This window comes from Oratosquilla oratoria, chromosome 31 (assembly GCF_046742065.1).
Source record: "Oratosquilla oratoria isolate Oo_2021 chromosome 31, ASM4674206v1, whole genome shotgun sequence".
In the NCBI taxonomy this organism is placed as follows: domain Eukaryota; kingdom Metazoa; phylum Arthropoda; class Malacostraca; order Stomatopoda; family Squillidae; genus Oratosquilla; species Oratosquilla oratoria.
Window position 1 is genome coordinate 17385114 of NC_134807.1, and position 26719 is coordinate 17411832.

Below are 26719 nucleotides of genomic sequence, written 5' to 3' on the forward strand. Positions count from 1 at the left end.
AATTATTTGAGAACCACGATTGTAGAGCGATAATCCAAATTATATATTTTTTTCTATAATTTCTAATTCTCGAGTACATAGAAGGGAGTATGGGAAAAAAATTACACGTGTGTGTGAGATTCACCATGGTTCACCATGGTCTTGGATCACGTGTTGGACTCGTGATCGACAGCTGTTTCCTTTTTGGAAGAGAGTTCAGAGTTCATATGTGACCGATACTGAAATTGTTTCAGCCCTGGGCGGGATTCGAACCCGGACCGCTGTAGTGACAGCCGGGAACTCTACCAACTGCGCCACGAGTTGTGTGAGTGTGTGTGATCAAAATACTTTTGAATTTAGCCCTTTATCTAACTAGTGAAGCAGAGGATGGTGATATACTGTTTATACCATGAAACTTCTCCCTCCGTCTACCACCCATTCAAAACCCATGTGTTCCCCCTTTTATCTTAACTCTTTTAGGATAAAGGACCATTTATATGTCATAGAGGAGAGGGTGAGGAGCCTACGCCAGGAGGCGCTGAGTATCTGCGGCCGAAACCGTCACCTTTGCCCTATGTATATTCGCTTTAAGGACTGTAGGGGCAGGTCACTGCTGGGAATCGAAGAAGAGTGTGGGATTCGAGTTGACATAGGCCTCGAAGTGTAGGTTTAGCCTGTGTATTCTTGCTGTTGAAGGTGATTTTAAAGGAGTCTTATGTCTCATGTCTCCCCCATCCCCTTTTCCACTTTTTATGTTCCTCCTAATGTTACTCAGTATGTTTTCTTGGAATCACCAATGGAATTTTATTTTAGTCTGGAAGTAGAACAGGTCACAGTTCATTTGTTTGTAGTCGTACCTTGTGAGGCACATTTCACTTCTACAACCACACGTATCGACTTTTCGCCGTGCGCCGTCCATGACACGACGCCGTGCTCTTTGAATAATCATGGGTGTCTATGGACGCTTTCACACATGGTCGTGGTCTCGAAGTGTGAAAGCTTTCATAGACTTCAAGAGCTATTAGAGAACACGACGTCGTGTCGCGGACAGCGCACGGCGAAAAGTCTGTACGTGTGAAACGAGCCTTACAGTACATGAAGGGCATATGGGTAATTTCATATGGGTACTTGGAAACTCATTTGTGCCAGGAGGGATTCGAACCGGCGATCTTGTGGTTCGGGGCTCATTGCTTTACCACAGACCACCACTGGATAAAGAAAGAAACGGACCAGATGAGTTTCATGACTCGTTTCCTTGTTGTTCATTCATAAGAATATAATATAAGAATGGAGGAGACTGCAAAAGACCACAAGGCCTACACTAGGCAGTTCCATGTCCCTTCGTCCCTATCCATAAACTTATCCACCATGTCTACCTATAATCCCTATCCATAAAGTTATCTAAACTTCTCTTAAAGCAACCAGTTGTTTTAGCCTCCAGCACATGGTTACTCAGTCTATTTCATTCGTTAGCCACTCTATTGGTAAACCAATCCTTGGTTATTTCCTTCTTAAACTTTAGATGTCAGACCTCAAGATGTTGTCGACTGTGTGATCTTCGCAGATGTGTTCTTCGGCTCACTCGATCTCCTTTCGGACACTTCGGGCTCTGACCTTGTGAGATCTTCGAGTTCCTTTGCCTCATCGAGATCGATAACTCACAAGGTCATCAGGGGATCATAACGATGTCTGGGCCCGTTGTCAGACTTCCCTTGGCCCCCTCCTGGGGACGTCTTGCCCGATCGATGGTTACTTCGGTTAAATGAAATCATTGGGTACAAACAAGAACTAAATTGATAAAGTTTGCCAAGATTTGTGTAGAGGGAAGGTTGCTGGTTTCTGTGAAGACTCTCTCTCTCTCTCTCTCTCTCTCTCTCTCTCTCTCTCTCTCTCTCTCTCTCTCTCTCTCTCTCTCTCTCTCTCTCTCTCTCTCTCTCTCTCCATATGTGTTGTGTTTATGTATGTGCATCTGTGTCTGTCTATCTATCTATCCATCTATGTCTATCTTTCTGTTACATATACCATTATTCAATCCAAACCAACCTACTCTGAACCTAGAGGACGGCTTTAGGTTGCCATCCCATTGGTATTGTCGACAGTTCAAGTTGAGCTGGGTCGTCCAATATTAACCCATTGTGACTGCAGTCCATGGCCATTGTTTTGGCTGCAGTGAATCGGTGAGAGGTTGATAAGATACCGGAGGAGAAAGGACTGGGAAGGGGAAAGAGGGGAGGAGGGAGGAAAGGAGAAGCATGTGTTCATGAACGCGTAAGACGAGTTTCAGGACTTCGGGAGGGGTCTTTGTTCACGCCTGAAGCCCTGAAACTGCCAAGGCAGAGTGATTTACTTTCCAGAGACACACACACACATACATACACACACACACATACACACGTACACACACACACATACACACACACACACACGCGAGCGTACACACACACACACACACACACACACACACACACACACACACACACACACACACACACACACACACACACACAAGAAATAATAATGTTGTACAACACAGATATTCCTTGCTTACTGTTTTGTTTTTTAATGCTTATAACAACATCTTTTCTCTGTCATAGTTTTATAATCTTATAATTCTGTAGGCTGTATATTTTCACCAGTAATGCTGCTATACCCAGTAAACTATATATTATTATTATTATTATTATTATTATTATTATTATTATTATTGCACACACATACACGCGCGCGTACTCTCTCTCTCTCCCTCACACTTACACACAAACACACACACACGCACACACACACACAGAAATGTCAACACACTTCTTTGATATTCCCAGAGCCTTGAGAGGAAAAAAGAATGATAATACAACAACCACGACTGTTTCTGCCATTGACGACACGCATCCATCCCAGGCAAGCTAGCGAGGCCGATGTTACAAGTGGGGGGTCTATACTGACACACAATTCCAAAGGAGAAAAGTAGAGAGAGCCACTTCCTCTGTCAGTCGGGTCACGTCCGACAGCAGCATTATTTTGTCTTTGTGTTCTCCGAAACTTTACTTCAATTTGTCCCTCAGGAGGACCATTTTTTTTTCTCAGTAAATAGAGTGCAATTAACAGTCAAAGAGTGAGGAGATGTAAACAGAGAGGGGCGTCTTGGGTGTAGTTGGAACTGGATAAATACTGCAACGTAATTACGTCGTGAAGAATCAAACTTTGTTGGAAGCGGTCATTGAAGATAATGAAATTACATTAGGTACGAAAAGTTATTTCAGATGCAGTATGTATGTATGCATGTATACATGGATGCAATATATACATTATATACGAGTGGGTATATGTGTGTGTGTATATGTGTTATATATATATATGTATAATAATATATATATATATATATATATGTATATATATAAAATATATATATGTATATATATATATATATGTATATATATATATATATATATATATATAGTGTATGTTTACGCCCTTCTGTGTGTGTGCGTGTGTGTGTGTGTGCACGCGCGCCTGAACACCAAGCTTTTGTAATGTACTCCTAAGGTTGTTTTAGTTCAACCTATTGTACATTTCCAAGAATTCGAAGAACAAGTGGAGAGACTAATGTACAGCGTCCGAGTTACCAGGAATTTTGTGCAGGAGGCGGCGGCTGTGAACGAAGGAACATTGTTCTTGTCGATCTACGCAACCCAATGCCGCTGGGATATTGTTGTAGCATGTACAGTTCTGCGAAACAGAGGGGCATCCCCGCCACTTGTACTGGCTTCGAGTTGTATATATAAGAGGTTTACGGCCTTCAGGATCCGTGGATTAACTCGGAACCGGTAAAAAGTGGCGCTGATGCCCCTCTGTTTCTGGAAACCTTAGTGAAGTGGAAAAAGTTCTTTCTCATTTCTCACGAGTTGCTGATTCTTTCCTGCAGGTCAGATTTGTTCCAATAATTCCTTCCTTTATCAATAAAATGTTACGCCATTTCATCTCGGAGAGGCCGTAATTTTATTAATACCATCTGCTGTTAGTTAAGATAGAATGTCTTAAATTGCAACAGTTAAGAATGAATCGTCTGAATCTTGGATCTCGACCAGTTTCCTGTTATCAACCTTTCATTACTTTCTCTCTCTCTCTCTCTCTCTCTCTCTCTCTCTCAATATATGTGTGTGTGTTGTACATTCGCACATGTTTTTTATGTATTCCTCGTTACCGTATATATCTCTTAATATTCCAATTACACTGCAGCTACCTTGTCCCATTCCAGCGCCCAGTCGCCCTCTACCCGCTTGCCATTGACAACACTACTTCGTTGTGATATCATAAGAAGACAAGAATGGAGGAGAGTGCAAGAGACCCTAAGGCCTACACTAGGCAGTTCCATGCCCCTTATCACCTGTCGTCCTTATCCATCATCTCATCCATCATCCATCATCCATCATCTTATCCATCATCAACCCATTGTTTCAGCGCTCATTACATGGTCACTAAGTTTATTCCATTCGTTAACTACTCTTTTGGTAAACCAGTTCTTGATTGTTTCCTTCTTAAACGTGAACACTCACATTAACCATCCTCGATATACGAAGCCTGCGTCTCGATATGGTTTTTTACATGGGTTTCACTTCTTTCAGTGTCACCGTCGCTTGACAGCGTATGATTTCCAGTTTCATTTTAGCCATCTGTTGCAGTATGCAGTTCCATCGTTCATAATGCTCCTGCCATTTCAACCCTTCTTCTATTTTTGCGTCCAGGCTCACCACCTTTCTTCTGTCCTCGCTTTAGCCTAAGCGCAAACTGTGATGCAGGGGACACAAGTGACGCAGCACAGAGCAAAGGCAGACTTTCTGTTGCTGAATTGAAGTACAATTTGAACTTGTCTCACACTCTAAATCATGAGGTAGTACATCTAGAAGCATTTCAGGTGAGAGAAAAGTTCAAACTGTACTTCGGTTCAGCAACAGGAATCCTGCCTTTGTTTGCTCTGTGCTGCGTCACCTGTGTCGCCTGCGTCACAGATTGTGTTTAGGCTTAGTCTCTTCGATTTCGTAACCTTGCCCTCTTCAGAATGTCCTCCCAGTTTTGGTGTTTATATCATACGGCGCCAGCGCTGTTTGCTGGAATTATTTACTGGATTTGAGCACGTGTGTCATTAGCAAGCAATAGTTTGATTACTCTCCCATTACTATGCACATTCTCAGTCTCTTTACTCTTTTTCATACTTGGGTTCCCTTCTCTTAATATCTTTGTGTCTGTGTGGAGCACCCACGGGTCAGCAAGCACCTGTTTCACTGAAATATCAGGCCTGTGCACGTGTGCACGTGCATCTTCAGTGCGAGTCGTATTTTCGCGTGCAGCATCGGCTGCCATATGTACGCTGCATCACACTACTCGCATTATAAAATATAAAGTCACTGCTGTATTACTCGTTCTCTTTTACTCTGAGTAATAATAAACACAGAAAACGTGATCAAACCAGTTCACAGAATCCGGGGGTAATTCATGTACAACTACAAAAATATATATATATATATATATATATATATATATATATATATATATATATATATATATGTACATATATATGCAAGGTTGACCACGAAGAAAAACTATTAAAGCAGAGCGCTTCCATGCATTTTCAAGAACGCACGCTTCCAGTGTTTTTCCTGCATATATATATATATATTATATATATATTATATATATACGTATATATATATATATATATATATATATATATATATATATATATAATCAAGACGCCGGCATCCTCGTGTACCCACTCGCTCCTCATGACGCCTGCGTAGGCGGCATCGTACCGAAGTGGTAAGGGGTTATCACACTGGGCTATTTTTCCTTCGACATTCTACCTCCAACCTCCATTTGAATAATTAGAATAAAACTTCACTTACAGAAATCTAGGATTCTCTAAGAACATTTCAGGAGTATGTCTAACATACAGGCTTACAATTTCTTAGTTCATCATTGATCTTTGACGTAAAGATAAATATTTTATGTTTTGAGATTTGAAAATTCAAATATTTTAACCGAAGTCGTTTTTACTCTAACGAACTATCAACGGTCGGCGTTGGTGAAACCTGTTCTTCATCCCCTTTCCCCATAAATCTTAAGAACAAAAGAACATAAGAATGGAGGAGAGTTCAAGAGACCATAAGGCCTACACTAGGCAGTTCCTTGTCCATTGCCACCTTTCATCCCTGTCCATAAAGTCATTTAATCTTCTCTTAAGCCAACCCATTGTTTCAGCCCTCAATACATGGTTATTCACACTGTCATGAAGGTTTTCTAAATCCATAAAGGCCTATAACGCTCCTATATTTTTCAAGGTATTTAACTACTACATTGCAGCCTCTCAAATGTGTCAAGGGCTTTAACCCATTCAACTCTGATGACAAGATGTCTTGTCATTTGGTCAAATAAAACAAAAAATCATAAAACACCAAAATGTTTGATCAAACACCAGAAAAATATGACGTCAGTCCTCGCTTCGCTCGCAGCGAAGCGAGGACTGACGTCCTATTTTTCTGGTGTTTGATCAAACATTTTGGTGTTTTATGATTTTTTGTTTTATTTGACCAAATGACAAGACATCTTGTCATCGGAGGTGAATGGGTTAACGAGGGGGATACAGACAAGGTCATCATATCAAAACAACAGGGTAGGACTCGTTGTAATGATTTAAACTGGACAAATTTAAGAAGGAAATAAACAAGAACTGGTTTACCAATAGAGAGGTTGACGAATGGAACTAGACTAAGTAACCATGCAGTGAGCACTGAAATTACTGGTTGATAAGCGGTAATGGATATGGAACTGCCTAGTGTAGGCCTTATGGTCGCTTGCAGTCTCCTTCATTCTTATGTTTTTATGTTCTCTCTCTTAAAACCTCCACTTTGTTTTCTCCTTCTGTCGGCCACCTCCCTCTTTCACTTATTCAGCCCGGAACCTACCTCCACATTCTCTCTCTCTCTCTCTCTCTCTCTCTCTCTCTCTCTCTCTCTCTCTCTCTCTCTCTCTCTCTCTCTCTCTCTCTCTCTCTTTCTCTCTCTCTTTTCTCTGTCTCTTAATATCTCTACGCGGGATGTTGCGGCACCGTGTAATTTTTATTTTCATTCTCTTAGGTGTCTTTTTCTTTCTTCATTCATTTTTCGGAAAGTATGCGCAGCCAATTTTTTGTCCTTTTTTCGATTTTTTAGTCTTTCCTTTGTTATACTGACTACCCTTACACTCTGGCTTGTCTCGCTATGTCTCTCTTTCCATGTCCTGACCTTGCCGTATCTAGTGCCTTGCAATTATCAAAAAAACTAGCAAAAATATTTTATGTATCTTTTCTCGTCTCCAATCATGTCAGAATTAGACTTACTGAATCTTCATATCCACCATCATCGCTTTATTTATTATCATTATTGTTATTATTATTATTATTATTATTATTATTATTATTATCACTTATTTGTTTATTTATTTGTTCGTATTTTTATTTTATTTTAGTTTTTTATCATCAGAATATATGCCACACTCTTGATTTTGTGTTTAGGATCTGCGATATTTCCCCGTCCTTATCTAATTCACTTTAGTCGTCTTGTTTTTTCTTTAGCTTTCGCTCCCTATGGGAATGATGTTTTCATTTTAATCATCTTATCTGTATTTACATTTTTATTTATTTATTCATTTATTATACTCTATAGCCCACATGTCTTGAAAAGAGTATTATGTATGCAGCATGGATGGAAAGTAGCTCTACTATAGGCGGAGGAATACATCATCACTAGGCCAGATTTGCGAAAATAGTTTTAGTAAAATATGCATTATATAAACCTAACAGTATTTCATCTTGTGTAACACTTGTACTTTTTATGTTGGTTATATTTGGTGGGTTTATAGAGAATGGAGTAAATTAGTGGCACTAATTACAAGTGCGCAATAGTTTTTGTCCTGTGCGTTGTCGACATTTCCATTTTCCAGCCGAAAGTACTCAGTGCAGCGGGACCGTGTGTTGTTTGAATATTGCGTGTGATTTACTTAAAATTTGTGTACAAATACATTACCTCCCCCTTAATCTGGAAGAAAAATACGATGAGATACTTTTCCTACAACTCACTAGGGATATCAGGTAATGAAATAATTAGTGTGGATTTTGGTATTTATTGAATAATGATAAAAATGCGAATTAACTAAGTTTTAATCCTGGCTGGACGCTGATACGATAATGACGTCATATCGACTGGACATATGACGAAAGTGATGTTCCCTTTTCATATTTTGTTATTATTATTATTATTGTTATTATTATTATTATTATTATTTTTATTATTTTTATTATTTTATCATTATGATTATATTATTATTGTTATTATTATTATTATTATTATTATTATTATTATATTATCATTATGATTATTAATATTAGTATTGAATTTTATTATGATTATTATTATGAATATAAATATTGTAATTATTATTACCTAATATTATTATTTTTATTATTTTGTAAAATATAAGGATTATAAAAATTAAATGATTTATTAGAAGTGTACATAGTTGAATTCGATAAAGTTATTTATAGACAATAACTTAGTTAACACGGTAGTTGAAAGTTCCTTAACTATCACACCATTTGAACGTAATGCATTGAGAATATGATAAGTATTTACAAAATTTGATGAATGCTTATAAACTAAACTTCGGATATACAGCTCGTGAATTGGTATATTCTGATTGTGTTGTATGGAAGAAATATAACTGTCAAATCATTTGTACTTAGAATTTTTTACGAATTAGATTATTATCGAAAACGATCACATAAGAATTAATAGTAAGAGATCATATATGATTAAGGTTATTTCAGGCATGGAAGTTCAAGGGAATACTTTGGTGAAAATTAGAATAGATGTTTAGAATCTAAAACTAGTTTGTTTTGGGAAACTGCATCTAGCCCCCCTTCCTCTCCCCCTCCCCCTCCCCCCACCCCTTCCCCCTCCCCTTCCTCCAGCACCTTCCTTTCCTCCTAAGTTATCAACACATGAACGCACATACATACATACATACATACATACACACACACGTTCATGTTTACACACAAACACATCTATGCACACACATGCACACAATTACACACACACACACACACACACACACACACACACACACACACACACACACACACACACGCACATGTATGTTCATTTAAAGTTCGGTCCTCGCCCTGGGCTGAAAATAGTCACAGCACGACAAGCCGGCACTCTAACCCTGTTGGGCAAGAAGATGGTGTATGTGTGTGTGTAAGGGCACAGCGTTGTTTATAGAGCGGGCCATATGAGCTCTCATCCGGGAGGGTAATAGCTGTCGATCACGAGTCTGGTACAGACGCACACCCACCCACACACACACATGCACGCACGCACACACACACACACACACACACACACACACACACACACACACACACACACACACACACACACACACACATCGCATAGGTAGAGTAAATGGATCTGGAGATTTTAATCAGAGATAACATGTCGACAGAGAATCATAAAAAATAAAAAGGAGGTTTAGGTTACATTTTTTTTTTTTTTTTTTTTTTTTTTTAAATATTCAAATGTCAAATCACCTTTGCGTCATAGAGTTAGAAACTGAATGACGAACTAAGAGAAGTTCAACCTAGAATACGAATGTTAGACAATGTTGAATTGTCCGTGGAGAAATCTAGAACACTGTAAGCGAAGCCGTCTTCTAGTATTCTAAATTCGCAATATTTGACGAGAATCTTGAATGCGTGACCAGGACTATAAAGTGTCGTTTGTATGACATTAAAATCGTCTGTTACTAAAGTGTATTTACAATTTTCTTGATCCATTACCTGACTTAAATCGTCATAGAAGGATTAAATTTCATCGTCTGAACCCTGTGAAATTGTTGTATAAATCTGAATTATTTTTACTGTACTTTTTACACAGCGTTACCACAATCCAAACCACTCTATCTGATAAACTACTGAACTTCACTACGTTACCAATAACTTCTCAGTTTATCAAGAATCCTACTCCACTAGACGTTTCTTTTTCCTTATCTCTTTAGTAGAACAGGTTGTTACTATCTTGTAACGGAGTCAACTTGTCTTCCGCTGTTGATTACTTCATTACATGGATGAGGATATAATGAAAAAGATAATTGAAAGTCTCATCCGACCCAGACTGGAATATGCTGCAGTAGTGTGATCACCTCATCACTACAGAGAGATATTAGAAAAAAATATATAACACAAAGGATAGTAGCCAAGATGATACTAGGCCTGAACATGAGGATAAACTAAAAAAAAAACTGGGCTTTCCTACATTGGTGGAGTGTAAAAAGTAAGGTGATTATCTTTACATCAGAAAAAGGCAGAGAAAAAATGAACAGAGCGATTCTTATGGTGTGAGATGAAAGCTCAACCAAATGTCATAGTAAGAAATAACACACACACACACACACACACACACACACACACACACACACACACACACACACACACACACACATCGCTTGGCCTTTAAGCCAAAAATTTCATAAAATCAATCAGCCATCACACACACACACACATTCACACACACACACACACACACACACACACACACACACACACACACACACACACACACACACACACACACACACACACACACACACACACACACATCGCTTGGCCTTCAAGCCAAAAATTTCATAAAATCAATCAGTCAATACACACACCCATTCACACACACACACACACACACACACACACACACACACACACACACACACACACACACACACACACACACACACACTCGGCGCAGATGGCAGAGTTCCCGGCAGCCACTACGGCGGTCCGGGTTCTAATCCCGCCCATTGCTGAAATTATTTCAGTACCGCTGCGCTGCGAGTCGTTACTCCAACTCGTGGGCAGGGAGTTGCGCGCGTGTGTGTAAGGTCACAGCATTACTCATAGATCGGTCATATACGAGTTCTGAGCTCTCTTCCTGGAGGGAAATAGCAGTCGATAACGAGTCCAACACATGATCCAAGATAATGGTGAACCACACACACACAAACACCATTCCCTTGCTCAAAGGTTACAGTGCCGGCTTGTGTATTATTTAACAGTTCATACCTGAAGCAATATTCGAACTCGGGTCCCGGGATTCCGAGGCAGTAACCACTGCACCAGCAAGCCGCGTATGTGGGCGATTCACCATGGTCTTGGATCACGTGCTGGGCTACTGTTACCTTCCCGGAAGAGAGCTCAGTATTAGTAAAAATTTCAAACCGTAAGCAGGACTCGAACCCAGTGCCAAAGTAGTTTAGCCTCTTGGCCTACTGCGGCGTATGTATGTACGTTCGTGTGCATGTGTGTCCTTGCGTGTGTAAACAAATTAATGTTTTTTTTTCATACCTGAGGTTTTGTTGTCTGTGTATTGATTGTATTGTAATCTCTGTGAATCATCTGTCGCGCCATTTAATTGTTCTTTGTTTATGAATTGTAGTCTGACATCATGGTGTACAATTATATAATTTTATTAGTTTTGTGAATTAATTCTCATCGTGGAAATCATACATCCAGTTTATCTTGATTGTTTTAACGTATTCCATGAGCCAAAATTCCCAGAATGACAAGATATGTATGTATATATATATATATATATATATATATATATATATATATATATGTGTGTGTGTGTGTGTGTGTGTGTGTGTGTGTGTGTGTGTGTGTATTTATTTATTTATTTTTATTTTTATTTATCTATTTTTCAATTTCGTTATTGGTACATCGTATATCAAATGCTCTACTGTTTCAGGTGCATCACCAGCAAGAAGTGCTTCTGCCCCCACAGGAGCTTAACGGCCCTGGAGAGATGGGCAAGCCCGTGGTACTACCCAAGGACCTGGACCCAGAGACAAAGAAACTGGTTGATGAAGGTTGGCAGAAGAATGCGTTCAACCAGTACGTTTCGGACAAAATCTCCCTACATCGTTCGCTTCCTGACCCGCGGGACGACTGGTAAGTAAAGAGAGAGACCTTCCGTGAACGATAACATGTGGGTTTCGTATATCTTCATCTGTTCCTTCACGTGGCGAGAACAAGTGGTACTGGATTATCTGAATGAAAAAAATGCGGGTTTCGTATATCTTCATTTGGTCTGTTCTTTCCTGTGGCGTGAACAAGCGGTGCCGGATAATCGGTAGTTTACGCAGTCGATGGGATTAGATACAACAAGGGAAGCCCAGGCTGGCCACATGTTTCAATTCCAGACCTTCCAAGCTTCTTGAATAGAAGTTCTGGATCTGGAACCCCAGAGAGGTCACTTTCACAAATAGACCCACAAACTGAACACTAGTGAATGGCTGAAGATTTTCTTCAGTGTTGAAGTGATCCCCAGAGACTAAGAAATAACAATACGTAAGAATGGGACATATAGGTTGAGAACCGTTGCTTTCTAAGGATAAGATCTATTCTGGGAAAAGTCCAAACGGCCGTGTCGATCTCTGTAATTTACATTTTTATAAATGGTGATCACGTAGTGATACGTTCATTTGTATAGATGTTTGTGTTAGGGTCGACAGTACGAAAGTGGGGTCTGCCATGGCTCAGTGGTATGGCGCGTGTCTGATAACCACTTGGGGATTTCGGACGTGTGTTTGAACCCTGGCCACAGCACAGAGGCTAGGAAGGGAATTCACTCTGAGTAATGGCCCCCCAGCGGCCGCTCACCTCGGATCCTTCCGAGGTGACCTTGGCTTCCTCCTACGGGTATCCTCAGTGCTAATAGTGGTAAACTATGGACAAAGTCTCCCCTGTGTTCATGTATGAGCAGTTCAGGACAACCTGGGAGGTTGAGGTCCGGGCGGTTACCAGCCACGCAAAAAACACACACACACACACACACACACACACACACACACACACACACACACACACACACACACACACACACACACACACACACACACACACACACACACACACACACACACACACACACACACACACACACACACACACACACACACACACACACGACTTGGTGGCGCAGTTGGTAGAGCACTGGACTGGAAAGTACGATGATGCTCACAGTACCCAGTTCGAATCCTGCCCAGGGCCGAAATTATTTCGGTATCGCTGTGCTTCGGGTCGTTACTCTGACTTTCGTGGGCGGGGAGTTGGGTGTGTGTGTGTGAAAGGTCATAGCATTACCCATAGATCGGTCATACGAGCTCTGAGCTCTCTTCCGAGAGGGAAATAGCTGTCGATCACGAGTCCAACACGTGATCCAAAGACCAAGGTGAATACACACACACACACACACACACACACACACACACACACACACACACACACACACACACACACACACACACACACACACACACAAAATGTACGAAAGGATTGGCAGCCCTGTTCACGGAATTCATGCGAGTTCTTTTTGGCTAAAATATTGGTCAATATTCTGTAGACAAGGAAGAGTGTGTCTTAGCAGGATGCCAGTGTCGACAGTTATAAAGAAAGATAATGTTAAGTCTGGTTTTGTTATACGAGATTAGAAATCATAGAAAGTGATATATGTTAAACATTTATCTTTGCAATGGTTCATTAAACATCTGCAAGGAAGTAATTGCAGCCTCGACATATGTATACAAATTAGCTGTTCCATGAAGTCATCGTCTTGAACAGTCCATTAATTTTTAAGGAATACAGTTATTTTCAAATATAATGTTATTATTAATTAATATACCGTATACATTGCCGTCCTATAGAGTCAACGTCACGGGTAGTCCATTAATTTTCAAGGTATACAGCTATTTTTTTTATATAGTTTGATTATTAATGAATATACAGTATACATTTTTTTCGTCCAAGAGTTACTCTATGCGCCGAGACACAGGCAACACAGGCGACGCAGCACAGAGCAAAGGCAGACTTCCTGTTGCTGAATTAAAGTATAGTTTGAACTTCTCTTTCACTTGAAATGCCTCTAGATGCAATACTTCAGCAATGCAAGTGTGAGAAATGTCCAAACTGTACTTCAGTTCAGCAACAGGAAATCTGCCTTTGCTCTGTGCTGTGTCGACTGTGTCGCCTGCGTCTCAGTTGGCGCTTAGGCTTAAGAAAAACGGTTCCTCTTAAGGTAAACACGAAAACATGATTCATGAGTTAGGATCGTGGTTATGTATGTCAGAAAGTCGCGAAGACTTTGTCGCTCGGAAGACACGTTCATGAGTACGTTGTGTTTATATATTTTCTGCCACGACGATAGGCCAATCCGCTGGCTGTTGCCGGTTATTTGGGGGCTGTGGGTCTCCTGCAAGAGAGACCAGGGGCAACGGATGGACTGATTAATTAATGTGTTGAATGTTATATGATCAAGTGGCTCTTTAACTGAAGCATGCGAACCCTTGGCGGTGCTTGAAGTTTTCACTGACATTTCTCATTCCCAAAGCAGTGGATATACACTTTACATAATCCCTCAATGAAATTATGTTAATCTTATTGTTTAACTGGTCATAAAGTTTCTAGAAAAAAGTATATATTTGTTAGATTAAAAACTACCTCAATAGTTTATGAAATATTTTCGTTTTTAGAACCGGTTTCATGGGGAAACTTTATCATGAGGAACAAGACTTCTAGTTATGGCCAAGGGAGAATAGCTGCTAAAACAGACATGTTTCCAAAATGGAGTCGACGCCTGATAGACGACTGCAGGTAGCCGTAAGAGAGAGAGAGAGAGAGAGAGAGAGAGAGAGAGAGAGAGAGAGAGAGAGAGAGAGAGAGAGAGAGAGAGAGAGAGAGGAGCCAGGCGAAGGTCCGGAACCTGGGAATAGGCGAGGTTACCGAGGACGATGTTAGGGACCTGAAGGAAGAACCCAAGTATTGAGAGAGAGAGAGAGAGAGAGAGAGAGAGATTATGGTGTTGTGTTCCGGAAACTGGCAGACTTAAAAATGAATCCTGAGGATTCAGAGGATTACAATGAAAAGGCAGTAAGGAGGGAAGGAAGGAAGGAGGTAGAGAAGGAAGGAAGGAGGGCGAGAAGAAGAGAAGGAAGAAGGAAAGAAGGAGGGAGGGAAAGAAGGAATGAAGGAGGGATGGAAGGAAGGAAGGAGGGAGGAAAGGAAATAAGGAAGGGGGAAGGAAAGAAAGAGGTAGAGAAGGAAAACAGGAAGGAAGGAGGGAGAAACGGAAGGAAGAAATTAAGGAGGGAGGGACGGAATAAGGATGGAAGGAGGGAATGAAGGATGGAGGGAGGGAAAGAAGGATGGAGGGAAGGAATGAAGGATGGAAGGAGCCTCTCACTTTGTATCTCAAAGCAGAAGAGCCCCATCATTCAAATGCGAAGAATTATCGATCTAGACAATCGTTTGACGATCATCATTGAGACATGAACGATCATCGTTGAACGATTATCGCACAGAGCAAAACGTACTTTATGGTGTGAGTAAAGTTGTTTGGTGGTAATTATACTAAACATAAGAATGAAGGAGACCGCAAGAGACCATAAGGCCTACACTAAAGAGTTGATTGAAAAGTTAGGGAACGCGACTCAGCTGAATAAAATCGTCACAAGAAGGAGAGTTAAGTGCTTACAGGAGGAAGGGGCCATTTTTCATTCAGGATGAAGCCTAGCCCGGTTGCGACAGGGAAGTGTAGGTGTGGACGATTTGTACCCTCAGGTTGAAGACGGGTGGGTGCGAGTCCCGCAATACTTTAATTTTTTTTTTGCTAAGGCCAGAGGAGGGACATATTGCACCGTGGAAGAAAGAGGAAGGTTGTAGGGTGACAAGGCCGACATAACGGAAGGAAAGAGAAAAATCCAAGAAAAGAAATGAGCTTGAAATGAGGGAGACATAATCCGGGTAAGGAGAAAGGAACAAGAGACGAGGAAGATACATTTATTTTATTTATTTATTTAATTATTATTGTTATTATTTATTTATTTTTATTTAATTTATTTATTTTTATTTTTTATTTTATTTGTTTATTATTCTATTATATTTTTATTTATTATTCTTTTTATTTATTTATTTATTTATATATTTTATTTTTATTTTATTTGTTTATTATTTGATTTGATTTTTATTTATTTATTTTTTATTTTATTTTATCTATTTATTTTATTCATTTATTTATTTATTTTATTTTATTATATTTTTTGTGGGCTTCTAGCGAATGGAGTGAGAACGAAAATGGCCGTGATGCGAGGAAGCAGCGGTTGGTAGGTTCTGTAAACGGAGTTGATGGAGTAGAGCTGACGGGATCCCCTCGAGTGTTGCTCGATTTGGGGAGAAAGCGGCATTCGAAATACAGATGTGAGCGGTGCAAATCGTGGGAGAAGAGGAAGAGGAGGGACGGAGAACAGCCTGTCATGTTGCATAAGCTACAGGGCCAAGGAAGACGATCTCCTTCGTCCTCTTTTTGCAGAGGTTACTGGGGAGAAATAGAAACGCTCGCTGGTCGAGTGAGTTAGAGCGTCAGTAAATGTGGCGGAGGTCGAAGTGACGGGATTTCGAAGACTGCCGCCAGCGAGTTGGACCAAGGGCATGGTTCAGGAAATCCCACGCTACTAAGTCCTCTGTAAGGGGCACCGTTCTAGCCTACTCATAGGGGTGGGGGGGAGTTCGCGACGTTAAACTGAGTCGTATTTTAGATGGATGTCCTGGAGAGAGAGAGAGAGAGAGAGAGAACGTCAATTGTATTATGTAGATCGATATTTCTGTTTGTGAAAAGAAGAAAGCAGTCAGATATTATAGGAGGAATGAGGCTCTTTGGAGTACCAACATAAGAACATAAGAATGGAAGAGACTGCAAGAGACCATTAGGCCTACACTAAGCAGTTCCATGTCCCTTACCACCTGTCATCCCTATCCATATAATTGTTTTATTATTTTTAACGACTGTTTCAGTGCTCACTATATGGTTAATAACCATTTCTTGCCACTTTCTTAAACCTAAATTTTACGAATGGAAGACTGAGCAAGAGGGAAAGAAGGGTGGAGATGGCACAGAAGGAAGGAGAGAGAGAGACAGAGAGAGAGAGAGGGATTGGTCTGGTAAAGGGAAAAGAAAAAAAAGAGAGAGAGAGACGAAGGGAATGCGGCAATTCTTGGAGGAAGAAGAATCGGAGGCAGATTTGGCTCTGGAGGAGAGTCGGATTATATTCGGGGAAAGGCGGATTCAACTCGATTCGATGGAAGAGGAAGTGAATTGCACGCAGGAAGGTAAGAAGTTTTATTGCAGAGGAGGAGGGGAGTGGAGAGGCGAAGGAGGAAGAGGAGAAGGGGAGAGGATAGGAGGAGAGGAGATGAGGAGGGGAGGTGAGGAAAAGGGTAGAGGAGAAGAGGAAGAGGAGGAGGAAGAGGAAGGAAGGGGATAGGAGGAAGAGAAAGTAGATGAGGTGGAAGTGAGGGGAGAGGAGGAAATGAGGGGGAGGGGAGAGAGGAAAGATGAGAGAGAGGGGAGACGAGGGAGATGAGGAAGATGAGGAGAGAGGAGAAAGAGGAAGATGAGGAATAGGAGTATTGAAGGAGAGGAAAGGAGGAGGATTTAAAGGGAGAGGAGGAGGAGGGGAGAAGAAAGGAAGAGCAGGAGGGGAGAGGAGGGAGATGACGGGAGAGGAAAGGAGGAGGAGAGGAGAGGAGAGGAAAAATGGTTTTGAAACGGCGCGCCGAGGACGAACGAAAACTGGCAAACTGAATCCGTAGTTCCGTGGGATGTGCTTCTCCCGTAGTACGAACTTTGACACCACCGCCCTCCCCCCCTTTTTGTTTATTTATTTGTCTATTTATTTATTTATTTGTTAATTTTGTGTGTGCGTATTTTCAATGGAGTATGCCCTTGGTCCAACTCGCTGGCGGCCAGGTTCGAACTGCCGTCACCTCGACCTCCGCCACAAATAGCGACGCTCTAACCCGCTCGGCCAGCTTTTGAGCCACGTAAGCAGCGTTTCTAAAGGTTTAGAAGTTTTCCGCTAAAGAAAAAAAAAATAATAAATACAAATAAAGCTCGGACGCTTGTTCTCCATGATGGTCCATTTGCAAAAATTTCCTTATCGGTAACGTAAGTTAATTAGACAATCGAAAAACTAAATGTATAGAATTTAGCATATAGTTCTAACACCTGATAAGAGCATAAGAATGGAGGAGACCGCAAGAGACCATAAGGCCTACACTCAGCAGTTCTATTTCCCTCACCACCAATCATCCTTATCCATAAAGTTATCTTCTCTTAAAACAACCGATAGTTTCAGCGGTCACTGCATGGTTACTAAGTCTATTCCATTCGTTAACCACTGTATTGGTAAACCAGTTCATACCCATCAGTTTATCTTTTTGTAGGGAGACTAAATTACATTCTATTCCTTTTGTAACTCGTCCTTGTTTGATTCTAGTTTTAGCTATTTAATGGGTGGCATTTTCCTGTGATCTCCACCATAGAGGGGCGGGGGGTGGGGGAGGGGGGAGGGTTGGGTAGTTCGTGATTGACCATCGGCTTTGATCTCTCGTAAACAGGCGTATGTGATTTGCTATCCCACTGACAGGCCAGTCACTTATTGAATTTCCGATCGATGACTTGGTCCGACCCACATTCGGTCCGTGTGTGTGTGTGTGTGTGTGCGTGTGTGTGTGTGTGTGTGTGTGTGTGTGTCCCGACCCCCGTGGCTGGTTTGGGTCTTTTTGTGTAAGTTTGCCCAGCACCAACACGTGTTGTGGCCCATATTTGTACTTGTGTGCAAAGGGGGCCGAATTCGAGCTCTTGCGTGTTCGGCTACGGCTCTTGCTAGGTGGTTTATTCTCTTTCATCTCTCTCTCTCTCTCTCTCTCTCTCTCTCTCTCTCTCTCTCTCTCTCTGTCTTTATCTGCCTTTACTCTATCTCTCTTCCTCTCTCTATCTGTCTTTACTCTGTCTCTCTCCCTCCCTCTCTCACTCTCTCTCTCTCTCTCTCTCTCTCTCTCTCTCTCTCTCTCTCTCTCTCTCTCTCTCTCTCTCTCTCTCTCTCTCTCTCTCTCTCTCTCTCTCTCTCTCTACACCTCTTTCCTCTCTACCTCTTTCCTCTCTCTCTCTCTCTCTCTCTCATACACACACACACACACACACACACACACACACACACACACACACACACACACACACACACTCAATGCCGTCCGCTTATTGTGTGAACGTGAACCTGTAAATATGTCTCTCCTTTTTCCCCCGTACAATTTTGTTTGCCTGTGTATGTGTATGCGCGTACCTGTGCGTATATTTTTGCGAAAGTGCATGTGCAAAAGTGGGATCAGGCAGACTACCAGCTCCTTTCCACACGGACACACTGCTCTCTCTCCCTTTACAGTCTGCAGGTGTTTCTGTTCCTGTTCCTGTTTTTTTCGGGCAAATACTGTATCACGGAACGGAATAATGGAACACGGAATGTTCCGTGGTCTTATAGGTTCCGTTCCGCGCGTATTTAGTGAAAAACGGAACATGTTCCATTTTGCTCTCTGCGCGGAACTTTGAGATTTTTTTTCTCGAAAATAATACTGCATAAGGAAAGTTGACTAGACGAATAATCGTTGTTACAGTAATTTGGTTAGGTTAGGTTAAAATACACAGGGCAGGGGGCGAGATGCAGGGATGACCCGTCATTCAGGAGGAGTCAAGAAAAGAGGGAGGGAGGGGGGGTGAATGGGAGTGGAGAGGGAATGGCCGGGAGTGGTTTTTATGCCTTTGTTTTTCGGCTACCTCCCTTATAAGGGGGAAAAAGCCTTTGGTATATGTATGGTATAGGTATATATGTAGGTTAAAATACGGAATGGCATACGAATATTATTTCATGTGTGGTTCCGTGGACTGATATTCCGTTCCATATGAATTTTATTCGGTTCCATGTTCCGTCAGATAGTAGTGACCCGTGTCCCTTCATGTCGGAGTTCGAAACCATACATGTCCGCATGCTTTCGGACACTTGTAGCAGTTGTACGTATTCTGAAAACCATCTGGGAGAAGTTCGGAAGATTTAGTGCCGCATTTTGGGAGCTCAGCGTCTTCTCCCAGGTCGTAACCGAGATCTTCCTTCTTATATTCTTCACTTAACGGAATAACCTCGTAACTATTCTCTTGCTGTTGGCCCTCGTAGGCACTTTGAGACATTCGACATTTGCAGTTAGTATGCTGTTGTATGACTCTTGTTTTTTTATGTGTTAACGCTTTTTTTTTTGTATGGTCAGAATTATTCGTACAAATGTGCTGAAAACTGTCGTTCAGTCTTTGAATTTTAACTTTCTTGTATGTTTATTTGCTTAGTTTTGATATTTCTTATTTATTTATTCTCTTATTTATTTATGTATTTGTTTATCTATACATGTATATGTCTATGTATTCATTCATTCTTTTATTCATTCATTCGTTTTTTAATTAACTTGTATTGTTTTTGTTTACATGACTGAATCTAGGTCAGGGTAAATCAGACCTCCCTTGTTCCATCACCTCCCCTTTCTTTTGTTGCCCGCCCGCAATCAACCTACTCAATTCTATTCTCGGGCAAAGGGCTGCCATTGCAGCCATGAAGTCTGCAGACATAGTTGCATGAGTCATAACACGGGCAGAAAAGACATGGATATCAGTATTAGTTATGCCAAATATATTCATCGTAATTGACAGAATGTTTTACTAAAGATAGCGCTTACTCGATATGAAAGCACTACCTAGAATGTGAAATAACTTGATTGGCACTTGAGTGTTACGAAAGTGAAGAGGATACGTGAATGAGTATGTGTGAAAAATAGATTGACGCAGACAGTCTTATCCATTTCTATATGAGAGGACGGAGAGCGGGGGTCGCCGATTTAATGAAGCGGCTTTGCTGTGGATGTACTGTGTCTTGCGACACTGCTTCTGACCCAGGGCACTGGGCGAGATGCAGAGATGAGCCGTCATCTAGGAGGAGCCAAGATAAGAGGGAGGGAGGGGGGTGGATGGGAGTGGAGTATGTTAGGGATGGAATGTCTGGGAGTGGATTTCGTGTCTTTGTTTTTTGGCTAGCTCCCTTGTACGGGGGAGAGGGCCCTTGGTACTGTATATGTACCTCCTTTAGGAGCTTTGTCGCATACTATGTCTTTTGGACTCTTCACAAGGGCTAGGTAATTAGGGAAAGTTAGGTCTCGTTAAGGAGACGGCATTGTAAAGGCTTGGCGCAAACTTGGACGAGGTATTGGTTTAATATGCAGGACAGGTCTTGGTAAAATACTGTGCTTCGGCTGTTGTTTACCGCAGAAGATTTAGGAAAAAATTATAATAAATAATAAATATAAATAATTGAAATCGATGAAAAAATAAAACAAATGAACGAATAGTAATGACAACACTATCAGAAAATAAGTAATGATAGTAATCATAATAATAATTGTGATGATAATGATAATAATGATAATATAATAATGGTGAGGGTAACAACAATAATAATTGCAATTATAATAATGGTAGTAATAATAATAATGGCACCAATAATAATAGTAATTATAGAAATAATAATAATAGTAATGATAATGATGATAATGATGATATGGCGGTAGTCAGGACAGGAAAGCCTATCCTTGTAACTAAATAGAATGTCACTTGAAATATATACACAGACTCCCCCGTTTGCACACACGCCTCAATTGAAGATGCAAAACACTGAAACGTCTTGGACAATTTCATTGATTTTATCTTTAGTTTTATTTACAATACATTGTTTTAATTTTTCTTGCTAATGTAGGTTACCAATGTCTCCTGCAAGTTTACGTTTGACCCTCTCCTTTCAGCAGAAATTCACTTTCCGAAAGGTTATGAAAGAAATTTATCGCTAATTCCTTCTCTGTCATATGTAACTGAATATGCTTGAAAGAAAATCTAGCACGCTTCACGAATATATATATATATATATATATATATATATATATATATATATATATATATATATATATATACGTATATATATGTATGTATTATAATGTATATATAAGTTGACTATCTGGTTACAGAAAAGACGGCTTTTGAATGCATATTTTTCCATAATATGATAGCATGAACGTAAAGAAAAATATGAAGATCACAAAATATATGAATTTATGTTCGTATATATGCATACATGTATACACGGATAGTAGGGCCCGCTAGAGGAGGAGAGTATTAGTTGGTCACATATGGTGAAACAGGTGCGACAGACTACAAATGAAAACCTGGTTCTGATGATCATAGAGGTCCCGAAATGAGTCACTTTCACCGAACCTCACCTCAGGCACGAATGGCATGTGTCTTGCACCCCCACACACTCCCACTTCTACACTCACCCTCCACACACACTCCCACGAACCCACACTCCCACGAACCCACACTCCCACGAACCCACACTCCCATAAACCCACACTCCCTCTCACACACACACACACACACACACACACACACACACACACACACACACACACACACACACACACACACACACACAGACACTCATCCTTACAGCCACCCACATTCCATCACATAGATTCTCAAACACCTACAACTCCAACATCCCACATCCACACCTCCACACTCCCACATCCACATCCCACACTCCCACCCTCCCACATCCACATCTCACACTCACACACACTCTCTCACACATGCCCACACACACTCACACACATCCACACACTCCCACATTCCCCCATATCCCCACCCCCACACTTCCACACACTCCCACTCACTCCCACCCCTACACCATCACACCCCAAGACCTGTCCATAGGGTAATCTGCAAGAGAGTGGACAAGGCCACGGGGACGTCCATGTGCCTCATAGTCACATCAAATAAATAATAACCTCTGGGAAACAGGGGATGGATCGGTGGTCTGCCTGGGTGATTACCAGGGATGATCCTTAGGCCGGTCGCCAGGTGATATCATTAAGATAAGTGAACTTGCAAACATCATCTGGCCGCATCCGGCAGCGCCGCATAGTGTGACACCGACATAAGAGCTGAAGGATGACTGCGGCTGTGCTCTGTCATGGCGTTTGTCTTCATAGACTGGTTGATGGATTGGCAGCGATAACAGCTACTAGGTTAGATAGTAATAATTGTTACCTAAATTTCATTGACTGGAAATCCGCTGCCCCAGTGACTGGCAACGATCCCCGGACTCTCCCAGTGTTACTTTTGGGAGGAAACATTGGACTTGTGTCACCGGTAGGAAGGACTCGTGTTTGGGGAATGTCATGTTAAAGCAGCGTTTCTTAACCTGGGATGCTGACATCAGTTTTAGCGAGTGCTAGTAAGTGCTGACTACATGGCAGTACTTCACTTCACTTTATCCATCTAATAATCAGATGTTATCCAGAGTTACGGGGTGTGTGTGTCAGCCTGGACCTGGTCGGAAAAGGTCAAGAAACCCTATGTGAGCCTAAGCGCAAACTGAGACGCAGGTGACACAGGCGACGCAGCACAGAGCAAAGGCGGACTTTCTGTTGCTTGAACTTCTCTCTCACTTGAAATGCTGTACTTCAATTCAGCAACAGGAAACCTGCCTTTGCTCTGTGCTTCGTCACCTGCGTCTCGGTTTGCGAATAGGCTTCATGTGATGGAGGAAAGTAATTTGCGCTTAGTCTTTGGTATACCCGAAGGAAGACTGAAACAATAGAGGAAGGTCTTCTAAGACACTAAAGGAGGGAGGAGGAGGAGGCAGAGCCAGGTAGAACCTATAAGTATGCCAGGGAGACTCATAAACAGGACGGGAAGTGAGCTACAGGGAGGCATTGGCAATCAAGAGGGTGAAGTTTGTGCTTTCACCCCTCAGCCCCACGTAGGAAAGGAGGTGGAGGGGGACGTTCTCCTCGACTGAATAGAAATGCCTGGCAGTGCACAGAAGAGTTGCTATATGTTGTCAGTAATAGAGAAAGGGTCAGGTTCAAACTGGACCCTTCTTTTAGGTGATTAGATTTGTCTTGCGTTAACTAGTGTTGAACAAGGTCATAATGTGACTTTTCATAGTGGAGATGTGAGCTCTGTCAACCCTTTGAAGTAGGTAGGAACTTTACAACTGTGATTCTGTTTTTTTTTTCCATCGAGTCAGCTCTTTGAGTTGGTCACTCTTGTTACACTTTTACTTTTTTTTTTTGGGGGGGGGGGTGCATAGTCAACTCCTCGAGTTGGTCATTCTTTTTACGCCCTCATGGTTAAATAAAACTTCGACCCAATTTGCTTCTCTTATTGTTTTACCGATTTTTTTTTCTTTCACGATCAGATATTTGCCTTTCCTTTCCATATGTGGATTCGTCCCTCAACATTGGCGTTGTAAGTTTTTTTTGGGGGGCAAAAGGTTCGCGTTTTTCGTGTTTGTATGGCATGTTTTGGCTTCCTTCTTTTTCGTTCTGGATTTTCTCTCCTCTTTCGCCATTCCGCCATTCACCTTTGTGTTTGTGTTTCATTTCCTTTCGTGTTTTTCTCATTAATTTTCGTGTCGAACTCATGAGCAGGTGGTCGTGAGTTCGATTCCTGGGACCCACTGCGGGCTATGTCGCGTTGGATCCTGACAGCCCTGGTCAGGCGGGGAGGAGACCCAACATCAGAAAAAATAAATAAATAGAAATAACGAAAGAGCTTATTCCTACCAGGGGTTTTTCACTTCCCTCTGGGTGGGAGTGGGATGGTGAGTTATTACCTGATTGCAATGTTGTTGTTTTTTTGTTTTTTTGTTTTTTTAATTCTCATGTGATACCACTTTTGTTGTTGTTGATTTTTAGCAGGTTTTTTCTCTCCGGTCATATTATAGTCTTTACTTTCTCCTATGCTTTGTCACATTTATTTTCCAATCCTTTTATTTCCTCGCGTCCTCCGTTTCTTCTGCTTTGTGTAATCCCTTATCTTTATCATATATATATATATATATATATATATATATATATATATTTATATATATATTTATGTATATGACGTAAGTGGAGTAGGAAACACAGGAGTCTTAGTCTGAGTTTATTCCTGACTAGTTTCGCAGGTATACTTTTTGAAAAAGCATACCTGTGAAACTAGATAGGAATAAACTCAGACTAAGACTCCTGTGTTTCCTACTCCACTTACGTCAACCTGTCAGAATGTTTGTATAATATATATGTTGAAACATTCTGACAGGTTGACGTAAGTGGAGTAGGAAACACAGGAGTCTTAGTCTGAGTTTATTCCTAACTAGTTTCACAGGTATGCTTTTTCAAAAAAGCATACCTGCGAAACTAGTCAGGAATAAACTCAGACTAAGACTCCTGTGTTTCCTAGTCCACTTACGTCATAGGCTGGTAGTCTGCCCCACGTTAAGCAGCCAGTTAGGGCGGTTGAAGGCAAACTTTAGTGGAGATAGTTGGTTTTATTTAACAATGAAAAGTTGGGCGCCAGTAGGGGAGAGGAGGAACGAGACGGCAAGGGAGGTGACGACTGTGTTTTAAGTCGTGTTTCCGGGAGATCTGCTTGCAAGGGAGCAAAAGGGGAAGGAGGCGAGAAAGCAGGAGCCGCGAGCCAGGCTCACGCATGCTGCTCCGAGGCCATCTGAATCTTCGTCGTCCGTAAAGATAAAAATAAGAATGATAATAAATGTAATAATGAAACCAGATATATTACAGTACCAAACTCTAATGTCAATTCATATCTAGACACTTTTCTCCTAAAAGCGGGCATTAAAATAGCCAGGACGTCAGGTAACAAAGTAGGACATTTAGTAACACGTAGCTACAATAATCCCACTAACGAAAACAGCGTTGTTTTTAAAATCCCGTGTAAAAGTTGTCCCTCTTCATATTTTGGTGAATCTGGTCGCGGACTTTATAAAAGGATAAATGAACATAAAAATGACGTAAAAGCCCATAGCACATCTAACTCCATAGTAATGCATGTGGATAAACATGGCCACCTTCCAGACTGGAACAACACAACCGTATTAAATAATGGATCATCCAAGAAACTAAGGAAGACAATTGAGGCAGCATATATCAACACTAATAACAACATTAACCATAGAGAAGGCTTTATATTTTAGCAAAAGCCACAAGCTTATTAATAATAAAAGAGTACGCAAATAAAATAACAAGCTCTCCGAACTGTCCCATGAGATGACCCGTCCATGTATGAAATATCCTGTTACGTTTGAGTTGATAGCTTTGTGATCAAGACCCTGCGGGTCGAAACGTTAAAGCGTGAAATTCTCCCATTACTCCTCGTCTGCTTCTTCCACCTTCAGTACCATTACTCGTCTGCTTCTTCCACCTTCAGTCTTATTTGTCATAATATAGCCAACATATATATATATATATATATATATAAAATGTGTGTGTGTGTGTCCGTGCTTAACTCATAACCAATAAAAGTGGCGGAGATGCCCCTCTGTTTCTGGACGTCTCGTATAAGCTCATGATTTTTGCGAAAAGGGCCCTCCTATATCATTGCCCAACAGGTGAAAGAATCTCCTTTTCCCACTATCAATTGTAATATTTTTGCTCTCTTTCCTTATCTTTTCTTACTGCGGGTCGTCATACAGATGTGCTTCCACAGATCCGTAACCGGACCAGCTGTGAGCCAGCCCTTACACCTGGTATTGGATAACGTTGATATCAATCGCTGTATTCCCCACAACGACAGGACTGCCTCATTTGCCAGACACATAATGTACAATGACCCCAGTAATGTCTGCCTCCGTTTCCCTATCTCTGTCTCTCAAACACACATAGGCCTACACA

General features: G+C 41.3%; 1 protein-coding gene across 1 annotated transcript in view; it reads left to right on the forward strand.

Moving 5' to 3' along the window:
* LOC143041459 (putative polypeptide N-acetylgalactosaminyltransferase 9) overlaps positions 1-26719 on the forward strand; it is a gene marked incomplete at its 3' end in the record, with an annotated part of 182772 nt that overhangs the window by 43450 nt on the left and 112603 nt on the right. Inside the window, 1 exon segment of the mRNA XM_076213355.1 lies at positions 11808-12010. Coding sequence (XP_076069470.1) covers positions 11808-12010 — 203 coding nt within the window.